Raw genomic sequence first — 21644 nt, forward strand, 5'->3', positions numbered from 1 at the left:
TATTTATTGACTTCATAGTATTCACCTAACGCGTACCTGAACGAAGAGTTCAGTTTATAAATACTTCTGTAATCATCAATGTAAACAAAGTGATATAGGTACCTATTAGTCGTACATAAACATTTTACATAAACCTTACTTACATAAACCTGTGCCGAACCCACTTTTTATTTTAAGCAAAAATTCCGTGACAAATGCCCCCATAATGTCTCTATTTGAAAAGGGTTGCAAGTCGATATGTCGAACACATATCGAGCACAAAAATTATTCCTTTGACTCAAGCTTATTATACAGTGTGGAACACTATGAGGGACTTTCCGACGAACGGGGATTGTTTAGCTTTATAACATAGTAATTTTTTTTCCAAGTAGTGTTAATATTTGTTATCGTTTTCTAGTTATGTCTAGAGCTAGTGAAACTTAAATGGAAAATACTTGTTAAAATCCTGATTAGCGAACAGGTTCAATGACCTTTCCTAAAAAACAAACTACATCATAAACTCGATTTTTGCTTGCAGAAGACATTAACAATGACAACCGACTTTAGCTCGAAAATAATTATTAATTATCTTTCCTATTGCAAGTTACTATTGCCGAATTGTATAGTCATATTATTTAAATTACCTACAGTGCGACATAAAATAGTAGAAATTAAATAAAATGGAACTAAAAAAAATCCATACTAAATTGTTGCCATGTTTACGCATTTTACGTCAAAAATGTGACAGTTACGTAGGAAGTGGCGCCCTCAATAATTTTCGATAATTTCTTGTCGGACTAAGCTGTATCTTAATGTCATAAGGGCGTGTCATCAACTACACGAAATGGAAATAATATATTACTTTAAAGGTTGTCGCACACTAAAAAACTTAGCAACAGATCGGCACCACCTCAGCTCGTCTCACTTCAGCACAAGCTAAACAATGCGTTTCCAACCCGCAGTTACTGTAACCGCGCTTCCAACTGGTTGTCACTACGCTTGCGTCTCGACGTTGGCGCGGGGGCGGCGCGTTTACCGTCCGCGGTTAACCCTTAGGCGCCGCTGTCACAAGCTCACTATCGTATGGCATATTACGACGTATGGTTAACGACTAGTTGACGGCGAGCGGATGAGTTGGGGCGGCGCTGGACGGATGCCGAGTGTTTGGGAGGTTAGCGATTCAGGTCTCAGGAGCAGCAGGCGGGGCTCTTCAATGACGGCTTCTTATTTTGATTTTACAAAATTGTTTTTATTTTAAATTAATTAAATGCAAATTTACAGTGGTTGAAAGTAAGGCGATTTTTATATAAAAATGCAAATAATCGCGTGAGCGGCTTGTGTGTCGTGCCGTGTGGATGGTAAAGTGTGGGGCTATCGCCGCGCTCCCGCGCGGCCGTGGTTGGAACTCCGCCTCTTCTTGGGAAGCCCGCTAGGTGGCGTTAGGCTCGCGAACATGCCCCCGGCCTTGAAAGCACCCGCTTTCAAAGTGATTGTGGTGATGTGGATGGGGCTGGCGCAGCTTCACTCTCTGGCGGCATCAAGAGAGGGCAAAGCTTGGTAAAAGCCCTGCGTATGACCCCACTCGCTGTTTTTACGTCAGCGACGCGGGAAACTCTGTCGTGGCCTGTGAACAGAGCTACCACCCGTCCCAAACGCCATTTGAGGGGTGGTAGATTATCTTCTTTGACCAGAACTAAGGAGTTGTGAACGATATCCTGGCCGTGCGTCTGCCATTTCGTTCTGGTCTGCAGCTCAGAAATGTATTGTTTCGACCATCGCTGCCAAAAGTGTTGTCGCATTTTCTCCAGCATCTCGTAGCGTGGGAGCCGGCCCGTCTCTGCCGTCAAGTCCTTGCAGGGCGGCGCTGTCAGCGGTCGGCCAATAAGGAAATGAGCTGGGGTTAATGCGGAAAGGTCGTTTGGGTCTGTGGAAAGAGGATGCATAGGTCTGGAATTCAGTAGGGCCTCGGACTGAGCCAAAATCGTGCTAAATTCCTCAAAAGTTAAATTCGCGTTGCCAATAACGCGCTTCAGGTGATATTTGCAAGACTGTACAGCTCTCTCACACAAACCTGACATATGTGGAGCATAAGGGGGATTAAAATGCAAATTAATGTTATCATTAGCGGCACACTCAATGATATTATCCGCGTTGCCTTGTAGGAACGATGAAAGTTCTTTCATTGCCCCTACAAAGCACCGGCCATTGTCCGAATATATGACGTTAGGCTTACCACGGCGCGAAATAAAGCGTTTAAGTGCGAGTAGGTATCCTTCGGTACTAAGACTTGTGACCAAATCAAGATACACCGCGCGCGTCGTGAAGCATACTATCAGACAGATGTAAGCCTTTTGAGGCTTTGCTCCCCTACCCCTACGGTTAAGTACATATACTGGCCCCGCGTAGTCTACCCCGCAGCTCATAAAGGCGAACCCGGGTTCCAAACGTAGTGAAGGTAAGTTACCCATAATAGGCGCGAACGTCTTCGCCTTCATGCGAATGCAGGTTACACAGGTGCGTACCACTCGCTTTGCTAAATTAGTGCCTCCGAGAGGCCACCAGCAGTCTTTGATAGTAGCAAGCAGGAGACTAGGAGGCGCATGCAGTAATCGTATGTGCTCACTTTGAAACAATAGCTGTGTGAAACGATGTTTCGAACAAAGCAAAATCGGATGTTTTTTGTCGTATGAAAAACTAGTCGCATTACTAATACGACCACCGACCCTTATTAGTTTATCTGTGTCTAAAAAGACATTTAATTTATTAATACCGCGCGTGTGTTTAACAGGTAAGTTATTTATCATCTTATCATACTCAACAGGAAAAGATTTCATTTGCGAAAGACGCGCCAGATGTTGCATCGATGCATTCAATTCGTCAACAGTCAGCGGGCCAGTTTTACGATTTATTTTGTTTGTAATGCGTGTGTTGTTTATAAATCGCAAAACATAAGCACCCGCGCGCCGTAAGCGGTTAAAAGACGAAAACCTGTCGAATTCGAATACATCGGTGTTAATTTGGCTTGTCATACTAATTGTATTTGTTTTTATTTCAGGTAAATCGTCCGGTATTATTTGCGAAGTGCGAGATAAAGTACTAGGTAACCAGTCGGATTCCGGTTCATGCAAAAAGGGCGGTCCATTGAACCAGAACGAATTATCAATAAGCGCGTCAAGTTCAAGGCCGCGGCTAACTAAATCAGCTGCGTTATTTTTGCTACTTACATGTAACCACTGCGCGCTCCCGGTTAACTCGTTTATCTCCGACACTCTGTTTTGAACAAAAGTTTTAAGCGTGTGGGGTGACATTCGGACCCACCCAAGAACGATTGTGCTATCACACCAAAAATACACAGAATCGAACTTCACTTTAAGCGATTTAATTACTTTCGAGTACAGCCTAGCAGCTAACAGCGCGCCTAATAATTCAAGTTTCGCGATACTGACTGATTTCAAGGGAGCGACCTTACTCTTAGAACACAACAGATGCACTGTTATGACCTCATTATTATTTCCCGAAAGCGTACGTACATATGCACAGGCTCCATAGGCCGCTTGACTAGCATCACAAAAAAAGTGCAGCTGTGTGCAATGCGCAGACGCATTCATTACATAACGAGGAATGCGGAGGCTATGTATGTGTTGTGTATGTATGAGTATGTATCTACGCCAGGCTGATGCGACATCCTCAGGTACTTCCGAGTCCCAATCTAAACGGTAAAGCCATAGTTTTTGAAGTAAAATTTTGGCAATAATTATGGCCGGCGAAAGTAGCCCGAGAGGATCATACATTTGTGAAATTACAGATAATATTTTGCGTTTTGTTATCGGTTCGTTATTATTATCCATTTGTATTTTTGCCGTGTAATAAAATTCGTCAGTGTTGTTAGTCCATCCTAAGCCGAGTGTTTTACTTTGACAGTTGTCGCCTAAACATAATTCGCGTGACGTAATTTTTGACGAGGAAAATTCCGAAACGTCAAAGTTAAACACCCATTTTCGGAGTGGGAAACAACCTGACTGCAGTACGTCGGTGACCTTTTCACAGATATCAATTAAAGCGTGTTTATCATTATTTCCTGTAATTAGGTCATCCACGTAACAGTCTTCCAATATAGTACAAGAGACCGCTTCGTCTGCACATTCCTTTGCCAGCTGATTGAGACAGCGGATGGCTAAAAAGGCCCCAGAAGAAGTACCGAAAGTTACCGTATTAAGTTGGTAAACATTTAGCGGCGCCGAAGGGTTCTCTCGCCACAATATTAGTTGAAGGTTCCGTTGGTCGGGTTGAATAAGGACTTGTCTATACATTTTCGCCACGTCTGCGCAGGCGACGTATTTATGTTCGCGAAAACGTAACAATATAGAAAAAATATCGTTTTGTATGGTCGGCCCGACTAATTGCAAATCGTTCAGGGATTTCCCAGAACTAGTGGGCATTGATCCATTAAATACAACCCTTAAGCGTGTAGTGAGACTATCTTTTAATACAGAGTGGTGTACAAGAAAGCAGTAAGGCTTTGTGTATGTGTGTATAAGTGACATGTGCCCTAGCTCAATGTATTCACGCATAAAATCGGAGTACATCTTTTTGTGCTCGGGGAACCGCTCGAGTTTGCGTTCTAAAGATAAGAACCTACTCCTAGCTACATCGTAGGTATCGCCGAGCGCATCAGCTGATTCCTTTAGGGGTAAACGTACTAAAAAACGACCATCTTTATCGCGTTGCGTAGTCGAAACGAACAGCTGTTCACAGGCGCGTTCGTCGTCTGTCAGTCCGTCTCCTATCTTAGAAACCTCCTCGAGCTCCCAAAACTGTTTTAATTGCGTGTCTAAAGTTTGCGTGAAATGACAAGTAGTCTTATTTAATTTAATGCGTTTATTATTTATCGGACCCACGACGATCCAACCAAGTTTAGTATCTTGTAAATAAGGCCCTTCTGCGAGAGGAAATCTATCCTTATTTAACAAGCCCCAGAAATAATCACCGCCTAACAATATATCAATATCTGATGATTTGAAATAATTAGGGTCCGCGAGTTGAATATTGTCTGGAATGCGAATGGAATGCGCGCTTATCACTGCCGAGGGCAGCGGTTCCGTTAAGACAGGGAGTACCATGCAATTGATGCGTGTATGGTAGTCACCTTTAATAGAATGCAGGTTAAGCTGACACGAGTGTGTGGTTTGCGTGACTAATTTACCTAACCCTGAAATATTGCAAGTGGACTGTACCAAAGGCGTATTTAATTTATCTATGAAAGATTGCGTGACATAACTGTGTTCTGAGCCATTATCGAGAAAAACTCTAGCCCTATGTAATTTATTGTTGCTATCGGCAACTTCTGCTATTGCAGTACTCATTAATACCGGTTTTAAAGGCGGTGAGAGTGTGTGCGAATTAAGTGTGAGAGTGTGATAAGTCGAGGTGGCGGGGACGGCACTCGCCGGTGGCTTATTGTTTACATTGCCAGCCGTAGCGGATGCACCGTCACTGTCACTACTCAGGCTATGGATCAAGCTATTATGTTTTTTCTGGCAGATCCTACACGGGCCAAAAAAGCAGTTGTCAACTGTGTGACCAGCGCGAAGACAATTGTGACATAGTTTCTTATCTTCAATTAATTTTACTCGATCGGGAACAGTTAAATCAAGGAAACTATTACACGAATAAAGCGGATGATTAGCGCTACACATTTGACAAATGCGAGGCGAAGTGCGTTTGGAACTGGATTTGTTTGTGTGTGATTGTGAAACCGTGGAGCTAGAAGCATAACTATGCGTTGCGTGTAAATTGTGTGATTGCGACTGATTTGATGACTTTTTATTTTCATGCGTATTTTCATGCGTATTTTTGGAATGATTAGCCGCAATAGATTCCAACATATCTGCACGGTTTTGTAAAAAAGTAATCAAATCAGTTAGCTTAATACGAGAGGTAGAATCCTGCCGATTAGAGTTGATCGAGCCCTTGTGTTCCTCCCACTCGCGCTCCGTAGCCGCGTCTAGTTTCGTGACAATTAAATAAATGACTAGCGTGTCCCAGGAGTCCGTAGGTTCTCCTAGGGTCTTCAGGGCACGAAGGGAACGGAACACCGAGTCAATCAGCTTTCTAATCTGTGTAGCAGATTCTTTGTTTAATGATTGCGTGTTGAAAAGTGACTTTACGTAATTGTGTGTTAGTAACCTATGATTATTGAAACGGTTTTCGAGAATCTCCCATGCGATCGTATAGTTCTCTGCTGAAAATTCCAAGGACTTGATTACTTCCAAAGCGGTACCGGTTAGGGCTGCGCGTAGGTAATGGAACTTTTGTATGGCACCCAGGTCCTTAGAATCGTGTATCAGAGAAGTATACGTGTCCCTAAACCCTAACCAATGCTCGTACGAACCGTCGAAGGTGGGGAGTGATATCGTAGGTAATTTAACCTTATAACCTACGGAATCTGCGCTGGCAGGGGCAGCGGCGCTGCCGTTAGCAACAGCGGGACTGTTGCCAACGTTAGCTAATTCGGACGCTGCGGCCACTGTCTGATAATATTTCCCCTCAAACTCTTCGCGGTATTCTAAATGGTTAGGGAGGTCACTCGACTCTGCTAACTCCTCGATTCTAGTTTGAACGACATCGAAATCTTGATAATAACTCGCGGCATTATTTATGCGTAATTGCAACTCGACTTTTTGAATATTCGTTAAATTAGCCTTATTAAGCGTAGCGACATATTTAGCGAACAACGTGAGTTTACCCTTGAGTGTGCCTCGTCTTTGCGTCAAGATACGCGGATCGTTTAAATCAATAGTTAAAGAAATTGGAGTCACTGATTTAGGAGTAGCCATGGTGTGTGAGAGAGAATGTAAAGCACTTACAGTTTTTTCCCGAAACTCGTTGTCGGCACGTAATGGCGGCCGCGTGCACCACACGACACGTGCTCGACACTGGAAGGTTACAAAATAGACACGATATTAGCACAATGCCGATTGAAAGGAAGAAGGTGAAGGATGGATGGCCTGACCGTTTCTTGCTGATCCTGGCGCTGGTTGATAGCTTCCGGCTCGAAGGTCCAATGTTTGGGAGGTTAGCGATTCAGGTCTCAGGAGCAGCAGGCGGGGCTCTTCAATGACGGCTTCTTATTTTGATTTTACAAAATTGTTTTTATTTTAAATTAATTAAATGCAAATTTACAGTGGTTGAAAGTAAGGCGATTTTTATATAAAAATGCAAATAATCGCGTGAGCGGCTTGTGTGTCGTGCCGTGTGGATGGTAAAGTGTGGGGCTATCGCCGCGCTCCCGCGCGGCCGTGGTTGGAACTCCGCCTCTTCTTGGGAAGCCCGCTAGGTGGCGTTAGGCTCGCGAACACCGAGCTTTTTGGTATGCTCCAACCTTAACGGTTTTCCGTTTTAATAGTGTGGCTTATTAAACTACGAAAGATTCAATGAAATCAATTCGTTAACTATTTATGTATATTTTTACTAGCGACCCGCCCCGGCTTCGCACGGGTAGTTCAACTAATTTACCCAAAACCTTTACAAATTATACATATTAACCTTCCTCTTGAATCACTATCTATGTAAAAAAAAAACTGCACCAAAATCCGTTGCGTAGTTTTAAAGATCTAAGCATACATAAGGACAGACGGACGGACAGACAGCGCAAAGCGACTTCGTTTTATACCATGTAGTGATGATTTGGATTATTTTAACTAAAAACTATCCTGTAAATTATTAACTTAAAAATATTTTTATTAAAAATATATTTATTAAAATAAATAGTTGTTATAAGTGACAAAGGCCTGAAGGCCTGCGGCCGTGGCATGGTCGCTTTTTTATTACCTGTCACCATGCCTGTCACGTTCTAACAAGTATGTAAGTGCGAAAGTGACAAGCATAGTGACAGGCGATAAAAATGGAACCATGCTGATACCGCTGCAGGCCTGTAGAATTAAATCACCCTGTATATTTGTCGAAAAGTATATGAAATTGGATACCTACTTGAGTAGTGACGACGTTGTTTTCTTGTGACAGTTTTTCTTATTGCTTGCTAGCAATGCGTTAGACAGTTTACAAATGATACCATCCTTATTTTGTACTTACTAGAACGGTATTTGACTTTTTATGACAACTCGTGACTGAAGCTAAACTTAAAGTGTTGATGTTGACGGGAAATTGTCAAGTTTTTTTAATATTTGATATGCTAAATATAATATTTAAAATGATCTCATCTAAAATAAGAGTTCCCGAATCCGCAACTTTTCACTGACCATGAAGTTAAACCATTTTAATAGTATTTATTTTACATATGTGTACCACTTCACATCTCAATAAAATAATATGTACGTACAATACTTACAGAGAAGAAGTAAGGGTAGACGACCAGCGGTATTATAAGTAGCTAAAAAGTGATGTTTCTTTAGCGGTAGCAGAATCTAAATTACCTACCTAATTTATAGTCAGCATGTTGAAAAAGCAACGATATGAATACTAGTTCAAAATATACACAATAAAGACAATAAAATTCGGAATACATAAATATTTGTGTTATATAAATATGCAACATTGTATATAAATTTGGCAGTATCAGCCATAAAAGTAAAGGAAATAGATAAGAATAGGTACTAAGGAGGAGATAAAATGATGTACATATAAGTCCTTATTTCTGGCAATGGCTTGCCAGTCGCAGTCACAAATGTTAAACGAGTGTTTTCGGGCCATCAAGTCACACATCGCATTTTCAATTCCAGATCTTTATTGGGTTGCAAGGTTCTGACGGGTTGCACGAAACACCTACCCAGTATATATAGTAATAATATCTAATTATTTTAAAATGACATCAAAGTTTAATGCCTTTTTTAACTGTGTAAGTTTTTTGTAGATTTAAATAGCGAGTACCCATAGGTACCCTAGTGCAAAATTACAAACCCCACCTCAAAATAAAATGAATGCATCCTCTCCTAAATATAAAGGCTGGTTAGTCAACTATGCTATTTTAATAAGATATAAAAATAATTGTTGAAAATATAATTTTGACTTTATTTTCCATGTTAAATTCATACTGTCCCGAAACTCATTCTAAAATAGTACGAGTTAAAAGCTCCCAAAATAATATTAAAACGCTCAGCCTCATAATGAGGTCGTCCACATCCATTCCCGGGGATGCGACTGACGTTATTGTACGTTTGAACAAATTCAGGCGACAAAAGCTTACGAGTGGACTCTCGCGGCGTCAGCTGATCGATAAACTCTTGAGATGTGATTGCATTTCTGCGGCTTTAATTTATAGCTGAGGATGCCGTGATGGAAGGTGGTAAACAGAATTTAATTTCGATATTGATTTGGGGATGAAAGCTGTAGTACAATATTAAAAACGGAATTCTATACAAACATTCCAAAAGTTACCTGGCAGGATGAACTGCTATTGTTGTTACTTACTTTTATTATATTACTACCTATATATTAAGTAATTTAAATTTATTAAGTGTTTGAAGTATAGTATTAGTACTATTAGTTACTGAAATATTCATATTACATAATTCATTTTCCTATATGGCTATAAGAGTTCAAAAAAATAAACATATGAATATCACATTATGAATTCAAAAATATACCTTATAGACATTTGCATATGCTCAATATATTTTCAAGTTGCCTCCTCATATTTCCAGCGGTCGAGTGTCAGTAAAGTGGTGTAGGCGCGTGACTTCATTGTCCCGACAGCGTGGCTAGGCGAGCCAAGCAACAAATAAATAGAAAATGGTAATGACCGATACGTGAGAACCGAATCCGGGATTGGCTTCTGTCAGCCGGATTTAATGTAGTATCGCTGGCTGTTTATGCGTCGGTCTAAAACGTGCCGCTAATGGGGCACGCACGGGCACGGACGGGTTTGGGAAAAGGTTTGATTGATATAAAATACTTCTTAGGCGATTTCCGACAGTAAATAGAAATAACGAAAATATATAGTAAAAAATTACTCCAAGTGATAAAAGACTGGGAAGCTTCAATTTCCTGCAATGTGCCGCGTGCGAATCCTACCCGTAGTTTCGAAAAATCATTGCTGAAATTAGTATGGAAAGACACAAAATGTGGCGTGCATTCTCGGGTGGCACTATCTATATAGGATTATTGAACGACTAGCTGTTGCCCGCGCCTTCGTACGCGCGGGTTTGTATGTTGGTGGTTATATGTATATTCAACATGGACATAGAACATTATGCAGCAAAAGATAGCAGTATGGACCGTTAATTATTTGTTAATAGGTAAATTATACAACGCATGAGATTTGTCTGTCACAACTTACGAAGCCTGAAAAAAATTGTTGTCGATATAATCCCTCTCAACCCACTTAAGAAGATTTTCAAGTCCACTGTTTAAAAAAAATGTTCGCATCAGATACAAACTTTTAACCCATTTTAACTCGCTTAGAAAATAAATTTCTAAAAACGGTGAAATGTCTTTTTACGACATTTCAAGCTCACTGTTTAAAAAAAATTTGTTTCCGATGCTAATTTTCAACCCTTTTTTCAACAACAACAACTTAGGGAATGAATTTAAAAACAGTGATATCAGTATTCGTCTATTTTAATATAATGCCCTTTTACCAAGTTTCAACTTCTATCCCCTTACCCCGTTAGGGGTTGAAATAACTTTTTTTGTAATCTATTATGCCTTTTTAAGGAGTTTTAAGCATTTGTAATGAATCCAAACTATTAACCCCTTTTTAACACGCTGAATTTTTTAAAACGCTGAAATTACTTTTCTTGTATTCTTATAATATCCCTTTATATAAAGATTTAAGTCCCGCACTCACAAAAATGTTTGATCTCCATAAAAACATTAAACTCCTTTTTCACCACCCCGGGGGATGAATTTTCAAAACGCTGAAATCAGTGTTAAAGTCAGTTTAATAAAACAATCCGATGATCCAGCAAGCTTTGTATTCACGTACACTCCGACATAATCAAGTAACTTAACCTCTAATCATAACGTATGGCTATTACAATATGACAACTCGATCTGCACTCGTTCGTAGCCTCCCTCGTTCTGCCTCCCAATCGTAGTGCCATTTGCCGCCATCTTGCCTCACCGGAAGCGTTACGATTTAAAATGGTGCGACCAATCGGGAGCCAGCTCGAAATGTGAAATACTCACTTCCGTTATTAATTAAATGAATATATTTTGATAAACAGACTTAACACTGTTTATCAAAATATACAGAAATTTAAAATACATATTTTAATAATTAATTGTGACTATGAAATGCTAACATCAGTTTTCTTTTCTTTTCATAAAATACCTTTTTACAGAGTTTCAAATTCCTAGCATAATAAAAATTGAATGCCATACAAACTTTTATCCCCTTTTTATAACCCCCTTATGAGTTGAGCTTCTCAAAATCGCTTCTTATCTTCTGTACACTTTATAAATGCAACCTGGTGTGCAAATTTCAAAATTTAGATCTATGTAGTTAGCTTGAGTTAAGTAATCATATATTTTATAGAGTCTACGGCAACCTACCTAAAAGAAAACTGCACTAAACTTGGTATTGTTTAATTAAGTAAATGAAACATGCGGAATAGGAAACAGAATAAAAAACAATACAAAACAATGTAACGAACACGCAACAGAAACTACCGCGATGCTTGAATACAAACGGGGAATTGTTTGAAGAACATCTGGTTTGTTTCCAGGCTTTTTGTGGATCAAATGACACTCCGATGTCGACAATTTAGTGCCGAATTCATGTCCATTGGGACGGAACATTTATGTGGACTGAATCGTTATAGTATTAATATTATGAGGTCTAGTGTTTGCTATTGCGAATCTTAGTGGAAATGTAATCGGATTATTATTAATAGGTAACTAATCATTTACACAGTTTTATTCACTTATGAGGTGCCAGCTCAAATATGTTTAGAGGTACTTTACCTCACACGTACTTGTGCCGCTTGAGTGCATTAAGAAAACGAAACCACAAATTTAAGTTAAGTATACTTAATTTACTTTACAATCTCGAGACTAAAAAGACTACTAAAATCTCTAAAGACTATTTCACTTCAATGTTGTGTTATTTAAACTGTACTTACTTATATGGCGTTATTCATTAATGCGATACAAGCCTTAATTTACTATTACTCGTTTAACAGTTTTGAATGATTAACGGTTAGCTTCACTAGACTTATATTGACCGGGATATGGACCGTAATTACCTTTTGTATTATTTTCGAGCTCCCGATATTTCGACGCAGTTACATGCATCTTGTTCACGGGTAACTGAAGATAGCGGGTGGGTGTGAAAGTTGTGTAGACCGCGCCCCGGTCTACCCTCATTACAAAGCAAAACAAGGCAATCAATACAAAAGGTAATCACGGCCCATATCCCGGTCAATATAAGTCTAGTATTACTCGTACCTGTCACTTTTACTTATGTATGAGTCATGTATTTGTAACAAAGGGATAAAACATAAATTATCTAATTAAGATTGTTTTTTTTTATAAACTGATCGGCGATTTATTGTAAAGTGTAACGTCCACTAGCTGTTGTTACCGCGAGGGGACTTGCTTAATAAAACACAAATTGGTATTTAGGTGCGTACACGATCGACTCGTCCACTCGCCGCATCATCTACCCTCCGACTTCGAGGAACGGGGCGAATCACAGTGCACATTTATCTACTTATACATTACATTAAGTTTTATGAATTACGGGATTATATATTATACTTTATAAACATTTTAAGGAAAACCAGATTTAAAAAAAAATCTTTCTTCACGAGCACAACACTAATTAGACCTGAAAACAAGAATACCAACCTAATAACACCACTATATGTACCTTTCCATCCTAAAAAGTCGCATAAACCAAAAAGTAAAAAGCCAGACGAGCAAACACAACCTAACCAATCGTTAACGTTCCATTTTACGCGGACATTTTTTTGTTATAATCATTAGGGCTGAGCTATGCTCAGCTCAGCCGCTTCCATAGATTTCCTCAACAGTATGACTGAAGACGTGCCCGCGGCTCATTACGCCGTATTGAATTATTCATGTCCTGGCAACCCGCCTTTTCCTGGAGATAAGTATAGCAGGTCAACTTTACAAAAAATTGTTTAAAAGATTTCATAGTTCGCTAGGACAAACCGTTTCGAAACTGCTGCTTTATTATACTTTGAACCCAAACATGCATACATTACAAAGACCAAGGAATTGTATTTATTATTAAATTAATTCTTCTTCTTCCCAGACCTTATCCCATTTACTTGGGGTCGGCCCTCCCTGTCCTCTTCTTCCATTCTGCACGGTTTAGTGCCAGGTGAGCGTCCTTTATTCCTTGCTCTCTCAGGCTTTTCTCCACCGTCGTCAACCAAGTGGCCGGTGGTCTCCCGCGTCCTCGCGTCGTCGTAGACATCGCTAAGGCTACATTGATCATATGTTCGGGAGGTCGTCCCTGAATATGCCCGTACCACCGTAGGCGTTTCTCAACAAGTTTATCAGTTATCGGTGCGACTTTGAAACTGCCCCTGATGTACTGGTTTCTAATCTTATCCAACAGAGTGACGCCAGCAGACCAACGCAGCATGCGCATCTCTGTGGTGTGAAGTTTGTTTAGATGGCATTTGTTTGTGGCCCAGCACTCAGAGCCGTAAAGTTATTATTAAATTAATTCTTCGACTAATATTCGTGCCTACTGATTCCAGGTGAATTTGTCCTTGACTAAGTACTTCCAAGTTTCGGTGTCATTTGAGCAGCTGACTTGAATGTATTGACTTGGCGGAAGTTCGAACAATCCATTAAATCACACCACGAACTGGCGTACTGAAGTTTTCTCCCGCTAACCTCCCCACCACCCACTTTTCAAGCAAGCCCAGTGACCTGAAGCTGTTAGATCAAGAGGCTATATACTTGCTTCTAAATGTATCAATTCAAGACATTTTATTGTCAATAAATGCATCGGCAAACAATTCATGAAATTTTATACAAAAATTAATAAATTTTATACTAAAATAACATGCAATAAATAATGTAAACGTATATTCAATTCAGGAAGATTCCCCAATACTAATACTAATAATTAATATTAGAAAGCGAGTAAGTAAAGTAAACGTGTAACGTCGATTTATATAAACGACATCGGCACTTTTATTACCTATCAGACCATTACGCCGTGACTTAATTAGCTCTCCCGACTTTATTGACGTTTTTCATGATTCTACTTTATATTAAACTAGACACTTATGTAATTTCCACGACAGCTAGTTAATTAAGCTTGATACTTAATTTCTAAGATAATATTGTTATTGCCTCCCTTGGGCTGTAACGTAAAATCGTAACGGTAGGTGAGGTAGTCGTCAAACCACGACAACATCTAACTGAACTAATATTGTATCTCACAAGGCTACGTTCTATACTAATTATAAGTAATTATTGAAATCGCTAACTGAACTAATATTGTATCTCACAAGGCTTAACTTCTATACTATTTATAAGTAATTAATGTAATTATTGAAATCGTGATTGTGTATACCTTATGTCTATACCGCACCTTTCACGTTTTTAGTTTCTACTCTACCCTATAAATGAACAAACGGGGTAATATTTCACTCTACTACCTTCTATCATTTCCCTCTATTCAGTTAAGTCTAGTTCGGATGAGTAGGTACCTATTATTAGCAGATCGCGCGGCAGCGTTTCAAGCCAAAAATCTATTTAACAAACAAATGAAATTTGGTTAATTTATTAAGACCCTTAATTAAATGCTAACTATAACCCCAAACTTAATGAATATATATAGCTTAACCGGTTATTAAAATACATACATCTAAAAATCGGGATTTTTTCTAACTGACTCACCTAACATCAAAAACCTAACCCATTTCGATGACCTAACAAGTTGAAATTTGGCAACCAGATGGGCAATAAATTGTGTGGTTACAAAACTGAGATAAAGAAACAGTGTTTTTTTGCGGTTTGTATTATTATTCAAAATCAACAAATGTTTGAAATGTCACCGTATATAAGAATAATTTTGCTTAAAATTTAGTTTTTTCTTCGCAAGTGTGATGTGTGTGTGAAAAACAATGTGTGTAACTCCGGGGGTAAGAATATTGTTACTCGAGTCTTTAATTCACTCCAGCCTGCGGCTGTCGTGAATATATAGACTCACGTCCAATGTTTCACTAACCCCCCACGTTGCACAATGTACCTACTATTATTCGTCAAGAACCAAATAATCCGTTCTAAGAAACGGTTTTCATAGATGTAAAAATAATCTTTAATTTGAGTTTTTTCATTATAACTCTTCATGAAGGTTGAAACACGTAATTAAAATCTGTCAAAGATTTCAATAACTATGTGTAAATAAATAATAAATAATAATAAAATTTAAATTATATCAGAACTTTTCGTACTGTATCATTTGATCCCCTTTGTATCACGCATGTCGGAAAGCGTTCACCACGATCAATTTTGTGTGGAAAGTGCTATGAAAAAACTTTTACGGCCCAAAGTTTGGCCATCATTAACCCAGTCAAAGTCACCGCTAACCCTTGTAGCAAAAAAACACGAAGGGTCGGGCGGTCGCAGGTTCTGTTGTGGTACTCAACCTAATGTGTAGTATCAATGCAGCTTCATCAAAAAATCTATTCCGTTTTTTTAATTGACATACAAAAGTGATAGGGTAGGGATGATCAAGTTTAATATTTATATAGGTAGAAGGTAAGAAAATTATACAAGTTAAGCAGAACACTATATTCGTGCATCACGTTTGCATAAAATAGCGTCAGTAAGTCCTATCACATTTATATAGCTTCATAATACTTTTTAAATGGTTCTTTTAAAGTTTGAATACTTACTTAAAAAAACCGGCCAAGTGCGAGTCGGACTCGCGTTCCAAGGGTTCCGTACATTACACAATTTAAACAATGTATTTTATATGTGAAACGTGAGTGAAATGTCTTAAAAAAACCCGCAGGGGTCGGATCAAAAACTAAGTAATTAAGTCCGACTCACGCTTGACTGCACATTTCTAATAGGTTTTACTGTGATCTGTAGGTAAATAGCTATATTGTGGATTATTTTCAAAATTGTAGACCCAGTAGTTTCAGAGATAAAGGGGGGGAAATGGTCATTTTTGCCTATTTTCTAGAATAACTTCTAAACTGTTTTTTCATAAAATTATAAAAAAATATATTTGAAAATCTCATAATGAGCTCTTTCATTTGATATGTAACACGATATAGTTTAAAAAACTTTATTTTTTAATTTTCTCATTTACCCCCCAAAAACGGCCCCCGTGTTTAAAATTTATTTGTTTACGTTACATGTCCGTCTTCGGGTCACAAACTTACATATGTATACCAAATTTCAACTTAATTGGTCCAGTAGTTTTGAAGAAAATAGGCTGTGACAGACGGACAGACAGACAGACGCACGAGTGATCCTATAAGGGTTCCGTTTTTTCCTTTTGAGGTACGGAACCCTAAAAGGGCGTTTAAGTTTAATGTAATGTAAAAAAATTGTATTAACTATACTACCACTAGTTAATCACACGGGTAAAAATGAATGGCTGTGTAAAATTCTTTAAGCGTTTATCAAGGGATCAAAGGATTTTTTCTAGCCAAATCACAAAATAAGCTTTCTCTGTCTTCGCTCCGCGCTGCCTACGTGGTCATCCCTGCGTCCCAGCAGTTTACAGCTATCAAAAGGTAATAAATTCGTGCCACAAATTGATCGTGATACGGGACCCTGAAACTCTGCTAAATCCCGCTCAGTCTTAAGTTCTTTTGTAAGCAAACTCACGAACTTGTTTCAATTAAATAGATGACTTTCGAAAATAAATCGAGTTTTCTAAGCTCCGCTGAAGTGATGTCGAGTAGTAAATTTTATTACCAAGGGGAAAATGATTAATTGATTTTTGGCGTCGAGGGGTAACATGGAGGAGATGACAAACAACGTCCTTTTATATCCTTTTCTTCCTTTTATATACTAGTTTACTATTTTCATAGCTAATTTTCTACCATTCAAATTTTCGACCATTTTTCTCTTATATTATGTCTTAATGTTATGTATGCCTATAGACCAATCAGATTGGATTTTTTAAAAGAATTAATTTCCATCAAGCTGGAAATCATTTTAATACCTTCATTTGGTCCTAAATGGGTGTAATCCGAGTTTGCTCCATCCCAGGAAGTGTGCATAAATTTTTGCTATTTTTCAGTTTTTTGCTTGTAGACCGAAAAAGGTACGTCCCCGAAAAAATTGTTCTAATCATGATGAAAACTGATATCTAAGGATCCGAAAGGTACCTGAATTCGTAGTCAAAGTTTGTAGAAAAGGTCGCCACTTTGAATTTCTTTTTTTTTGTATAATCATGTTGAAAATCCGACAACACCTTTTTGCCAGTGTCTGATCCACCAAACCTTGATGGTAGTGCCATTATAATTGATGGTGGGTTTCTTTTACATCGAGTGGGCTGGCAATCCAAGGAAAAATTTGTCTCCTAAGGCTCCCAAAATTTATGCACACCTCCTGGGATGGAGCAAACTTGGATTACACGCATTTAGGACCAAATGTAAGTTTAAAATGATTTCCAGCTTGCTGGAAATTAATTCCTCAAAACCCTATTTTTAGATCTAATTTAATTGGCCTAATAGTTTATAGTTGAAACAGATATTTTTTATCACTTTATATTTTAAAAAATAAAATGATTTTATGTTGTAGTAAAAGTTCCAAACTAAACAACAGAAACCGCCGTGGAACAGTTACAGTGGAGTTTCTCTTAGTGACCCTGTTCTTATAATTTTTCTTGAATACTGCGTGATAACGCCTTACATAACTGTTTTATTTTTTAGTTACTCTTAACAAACTATATGTCTCTTCGCCAAATTCTTCTAAATAAAATATCGTGTGAAATGTCGATTAAAGATAGTTGAAGTAGGCTATTATATAGAAAGCGTTTTTTCCGCTGTCTTACAGAAATATGTTAGGTACATAAGAAAATCCATATTAACTAAGTAACAAGTTTGACTTTTTGTTACGTCCTGAGTCAGCGTTTCCCGTGACGACGGCTTCCCTAATGATTTCGAGACAAGAGCTCAATGTCACCGCCCTCGTTATAACAAGTCCATTTGACGTTTTCGCTTCGTAAGGATAATAATTATACACTTTATTTTATCAAGAATTATTAACCCTGGCAAGTTTACACAACAAATTCTGATATTTGTAAATTGATGTCAAATTTACTTCCGGTTTATGGAAACCGGAAGTTAATTGATGTCAAATTTACTTCCGGTTTATTGAAACCGGAAGTTAATTTGACATCAATTTACAAATATCAGAATTTGTTGTGAAAAATAAATAAAAGTATTTTTCATTTAAACTGAAACATAATAACTTTATAAAAAGGAAAATATCTTATTGAATTTCTCGTTTAACAGGAACTTATTATAGATTCATTTTCCCGCTTGCCCAGAGAGCTCTTCGGGTTAACCATCCGTCGAGATGGCTTAAAGTATATATGTTCCAAAATAAGTGATTGTTACTTTACATTGTCAGCGGGAGTATGATGGACGGTCAAGGAATTAGATTTCTTTTTCACTTCATACCTTGTCACACTGACAATAATAAATATTAAGATTCTAGCTGTTTCAACTCTGATTGCCACTGTGACGTGCAAGGTTATCGACGTGATATGAACAGAAGGAGAAAAGACAATGGGATCTTATCCTGTTATTATCACGAAGTTAACTGCAACCATCATATGGTTTATTTCGAATAAATATATTCGCTCATTCCAGGCGACCAGCTTAGTTTCCGAAAGAATTTATTCTAGGTACTTGATTGTGAGATCTGTTCCAGTGTTTGGTTGTTCGAGACTCAATAATAGATGTTAAAACTTCAGCTATATGTATTTCCACTGCAATCAGCTAGTGTGAAATAAAAACAAGTTATTATAAATTTTATAAAAGAGTTATTCTCTTAAAAACATCACACGAAACATCATCTCGACATTTCGGAAGGTTCGAATCAACGTCCTTAGTTATCGAATGTTGAGAGTCTCATAATGACGTAGTAAACATCACTAATAGGCACAGTATTTATACCGCTCGACGCTTGACATGTTTTCACTTTCGCCCCAGCGGCGTGCCCCAGAATTCGAATAAAACCCGCCTTTCCCACACATGAGTGGAGCGCGGCTTTCATTTTTGCACTACGCTTTTGCTTTGAGAAGGTCAATCGTCGAGTTTACTTTTTTGTGTAAATTCTTCGTGTAAGTGCTAAGCTCTGTATTTTGTGTATTACGTGCTGCGGTGGTGAGAACATTCAGATTTTCTTTAACACCTATACTAAGTTATCACGACGACAAATCTTTTTTTCAGTTAAAAAAAATATATAACGCGTTTCGAAAGAGAAACGATTGATGATACTACAACATTAAAAGACAACTGTCATAATCGCGCGTAATAGGATCATATCGGTAAGATCAATGTGTATTGTAATTGTATTTCACAGATCTAGAAGACGCTTACGCTTAAGTAAGGCCCCGTAGGTTCAGGTTCTCCTCTCACTCAGCGTAAACGTGAGCAAGATGCCGTGCGTGCTCGGGATCGCGGATACATGTCAAGTTTTTGAATTTTAATTTTTTGTTTTAACATAAAAAGTAATCGATTAGTTCGATCAAACAGAATATTGCTCATTTTTAAAAGCAATTTTCATATTTTTAGCTTTTGTGCAATAATGTTCGCGATTTTGTTACCATCGAGCGAAAGCCAAAAAATCAGGATTCGAATCGATGAAGTTACTATAAAAAGGCCTCAAGATTTCTGATTAAATTGGCAACCGTATTGTGATCTAAAAAAGCTCTACGATTTTTCAAAAACTGTTCTCTGAACCTACGACACCTTAAAGATCTGAAGCCCGTAAAGATCCGTAAAGATCTGTGGTATCTTTGGATAAGCTGTTACTTAATTATGTTTACGTTAAGAGGCCAATGGATATTATAAAACTTACGTGGTACACTTGCCAGCGCTGGCGATTGCCAGCTGCAGCGCAAACAGCAGCGCCGCGGCGGCCATTTTGCGGACCAGCGTGACGTCAGCGCATTTCAGCACAGCCTGAAACAAACACAAACAGTTTAATTGAACATCATTAATACTGGTAGGTAATTAAATAGCGCATTAACCCATTCAGCAGTAATAAATATATTATGATAGTTGTTACGCCTCTACGGGTTTTTCCCTATAAAGCGAACTACCTGTAGGTACGTAGCACGTAGCAAGTAGTTATTAATATTACATCAGCCACGTAGCGCTACGGTTATATCGTAGCTGTCCCTTTATTTACTTATAAAAAGAAATCTGGGCTATTCATAAACTAATCTTGGTTCTTACCAATATGTAGTAAAATTAACAAATAAAATAGTAGATTTGACTTTTTTTTTTTGATTATTTATAAACAGTCCCGAGTCATGAGTTGTCATTAAAACAATTCGAATTCACTTTACATCTTTATTTAACTTGCTGAGTTATATTTCAGGCTAAAGATTCCTCATGAAAGGATTACACATTCACTAAAAAGAGAAACATCTACATAATATTAAACGTAATTGCTGCAATAGTAAACTATTGGTAGGTACAAGTCATGATGCACAAGTTATACATTTATATTAAAAATAATGAATAAGATGCTAGATTCGTATTTGTGACGTAGGTATAAAAAGCTATTTTATAACTTTGTATTAAAGCTGACGGCCAAAAGGTAGAGTTATTGTGGCATCCTATATTAGGGGTTTCGGACAACTAGGTAGTTTAGCAGAAAACTAATCAAGTAATCAGGTATTAGGTACTGAAAAAGGAACTTATCTAATAAATTATAATGAATATTTTACTAAAGTTCACTCTAGCTAGTAACAACAAAAATATCGGGCAAAGGTAGGAAGATAATGATGACTTAAGAAACCGGCCAAGTGCTAGTCGGACTCGCGCACCGAGGGTTCCGTACTTTTTAGTATTTGTTGTTATAGCGGCAACAGAAATACATCGTCTGTGAAAATTTCAACTGTCTAGCTATCACGGTTCATGAGATACAGCCTGGTGACAGACAGATAGACGGACAGACGGACAGACCGACAGACGGACAGACGGACAGACGAACAGATGGACAGCGGAGTCTTAGTAATAACAAATAGGATATAATAAAAAAGAGCGGTACTGTCATAGTAAATTTTGTAACCACTGTAAATTCACTGCCATCTATCGACATAATTTAAAACTAAAAATGAAGATTTATAAAAATACGTTAAAATGTATTTAAATATAGATAAATGATTTTTTATTTGCATTAATTATTTTTATATGATTTTGATCCATGTTTTTTCACTGATATGCGTTAAAATTATAAATAACAAACGAAACCGTCAACGCCCTCTATACGAGAGTAGGTCAAAACTAGTGGCGCCATCTGATCGAGAATCAAATTTTCGTGATTTTCAAGGCACGTTTTTTCCTTAGACTGTATCCATCTATTACGGAGTTATATCTATCTTTGGTAATAGGGTCCCGTTTTTACCTTTTGGGTACGGAACCCTAAAAATAAAAATCGTACGATAATCAAAAGTGACTAAATGCCAAAGTGTACTCTTACGACGAGTCACTAACAGTGTCAACACTGACATA

The 21644-nt window shown here is 38.1% G+C and overlaps 2 protein-coding genes across 2 annotated transcripts in view; both read right to left on the bottom strand.

Moving 5' to 3' along the window:
• Positions 1-20078, bottom strand: part of LOC134754424 (C3 and PZP-like alpha-2-macroglobulin domain-containing protein 8) — a 158882-nt gene extending 138804 nt beyond the window's left edge. Inside the window, exon 1 of the mRNA XM_063690751.1 lies at positions 19981-20078. Coding sequence (XP_063546821.1) covers positions 19981-20045 — 65 coding nt within the window. The 5' untranslated portion in view covers positions 20046-20078. The remainder of the gene's footprint in view (positions 1-19980) is intronic.
• Positions 1347-5813, bottom strand: LOC134753393 (uncharacterized). The gene is made up of 2 exons (XM_063689283.1): positions 2444-5813; positions 1347-1903 (listed from the first exon to the last, which is right to left on the bottom strand). The coding sequence occupies exons 1-2, from the start codon at positions 5673-5675 to the stop codon at positions 1461-1463; spliced, it is 3675 nt and encodes a 1224-aa protein (XP_063545353.1). The 5' UTR covers positions 5676-5813; the 3' UTR covers positions 1347-1460.
• Positions 20079-21644: the final 1566 nt, after the last annotated feature.

Source organism: Cydia strobilella, chromosome 2, assembly GCF_947568885.1.
Source record: "Cydia strobilella chromosome 2, ilCydStro3.1, whole genome shotgun sequence".
Lineage (NCBI taxonomy): Eukaryota > Metazoa > Arthropoda > Insecta > Lepidoptera > Tortricidae > Cydia > Cydia strobilella.

Bases quoted from the DNA above. Each gene is read 5' to 3' on its own strand.
- LOC134753393 (XM_063689283.1), bottom strand. From the start codon at position 5,675: ATGTGTAGCGCTAATCATCCGCTTTATTCGTGTAATAGTTTCCTTGAT. The intron at 1,904-2,443 runs GTAACTTACCTT...CTCTTTCCACAG, and splicing joins GACGTTCGCGCCTATTATGG to ACCCAAACGACCTTTCCGCA.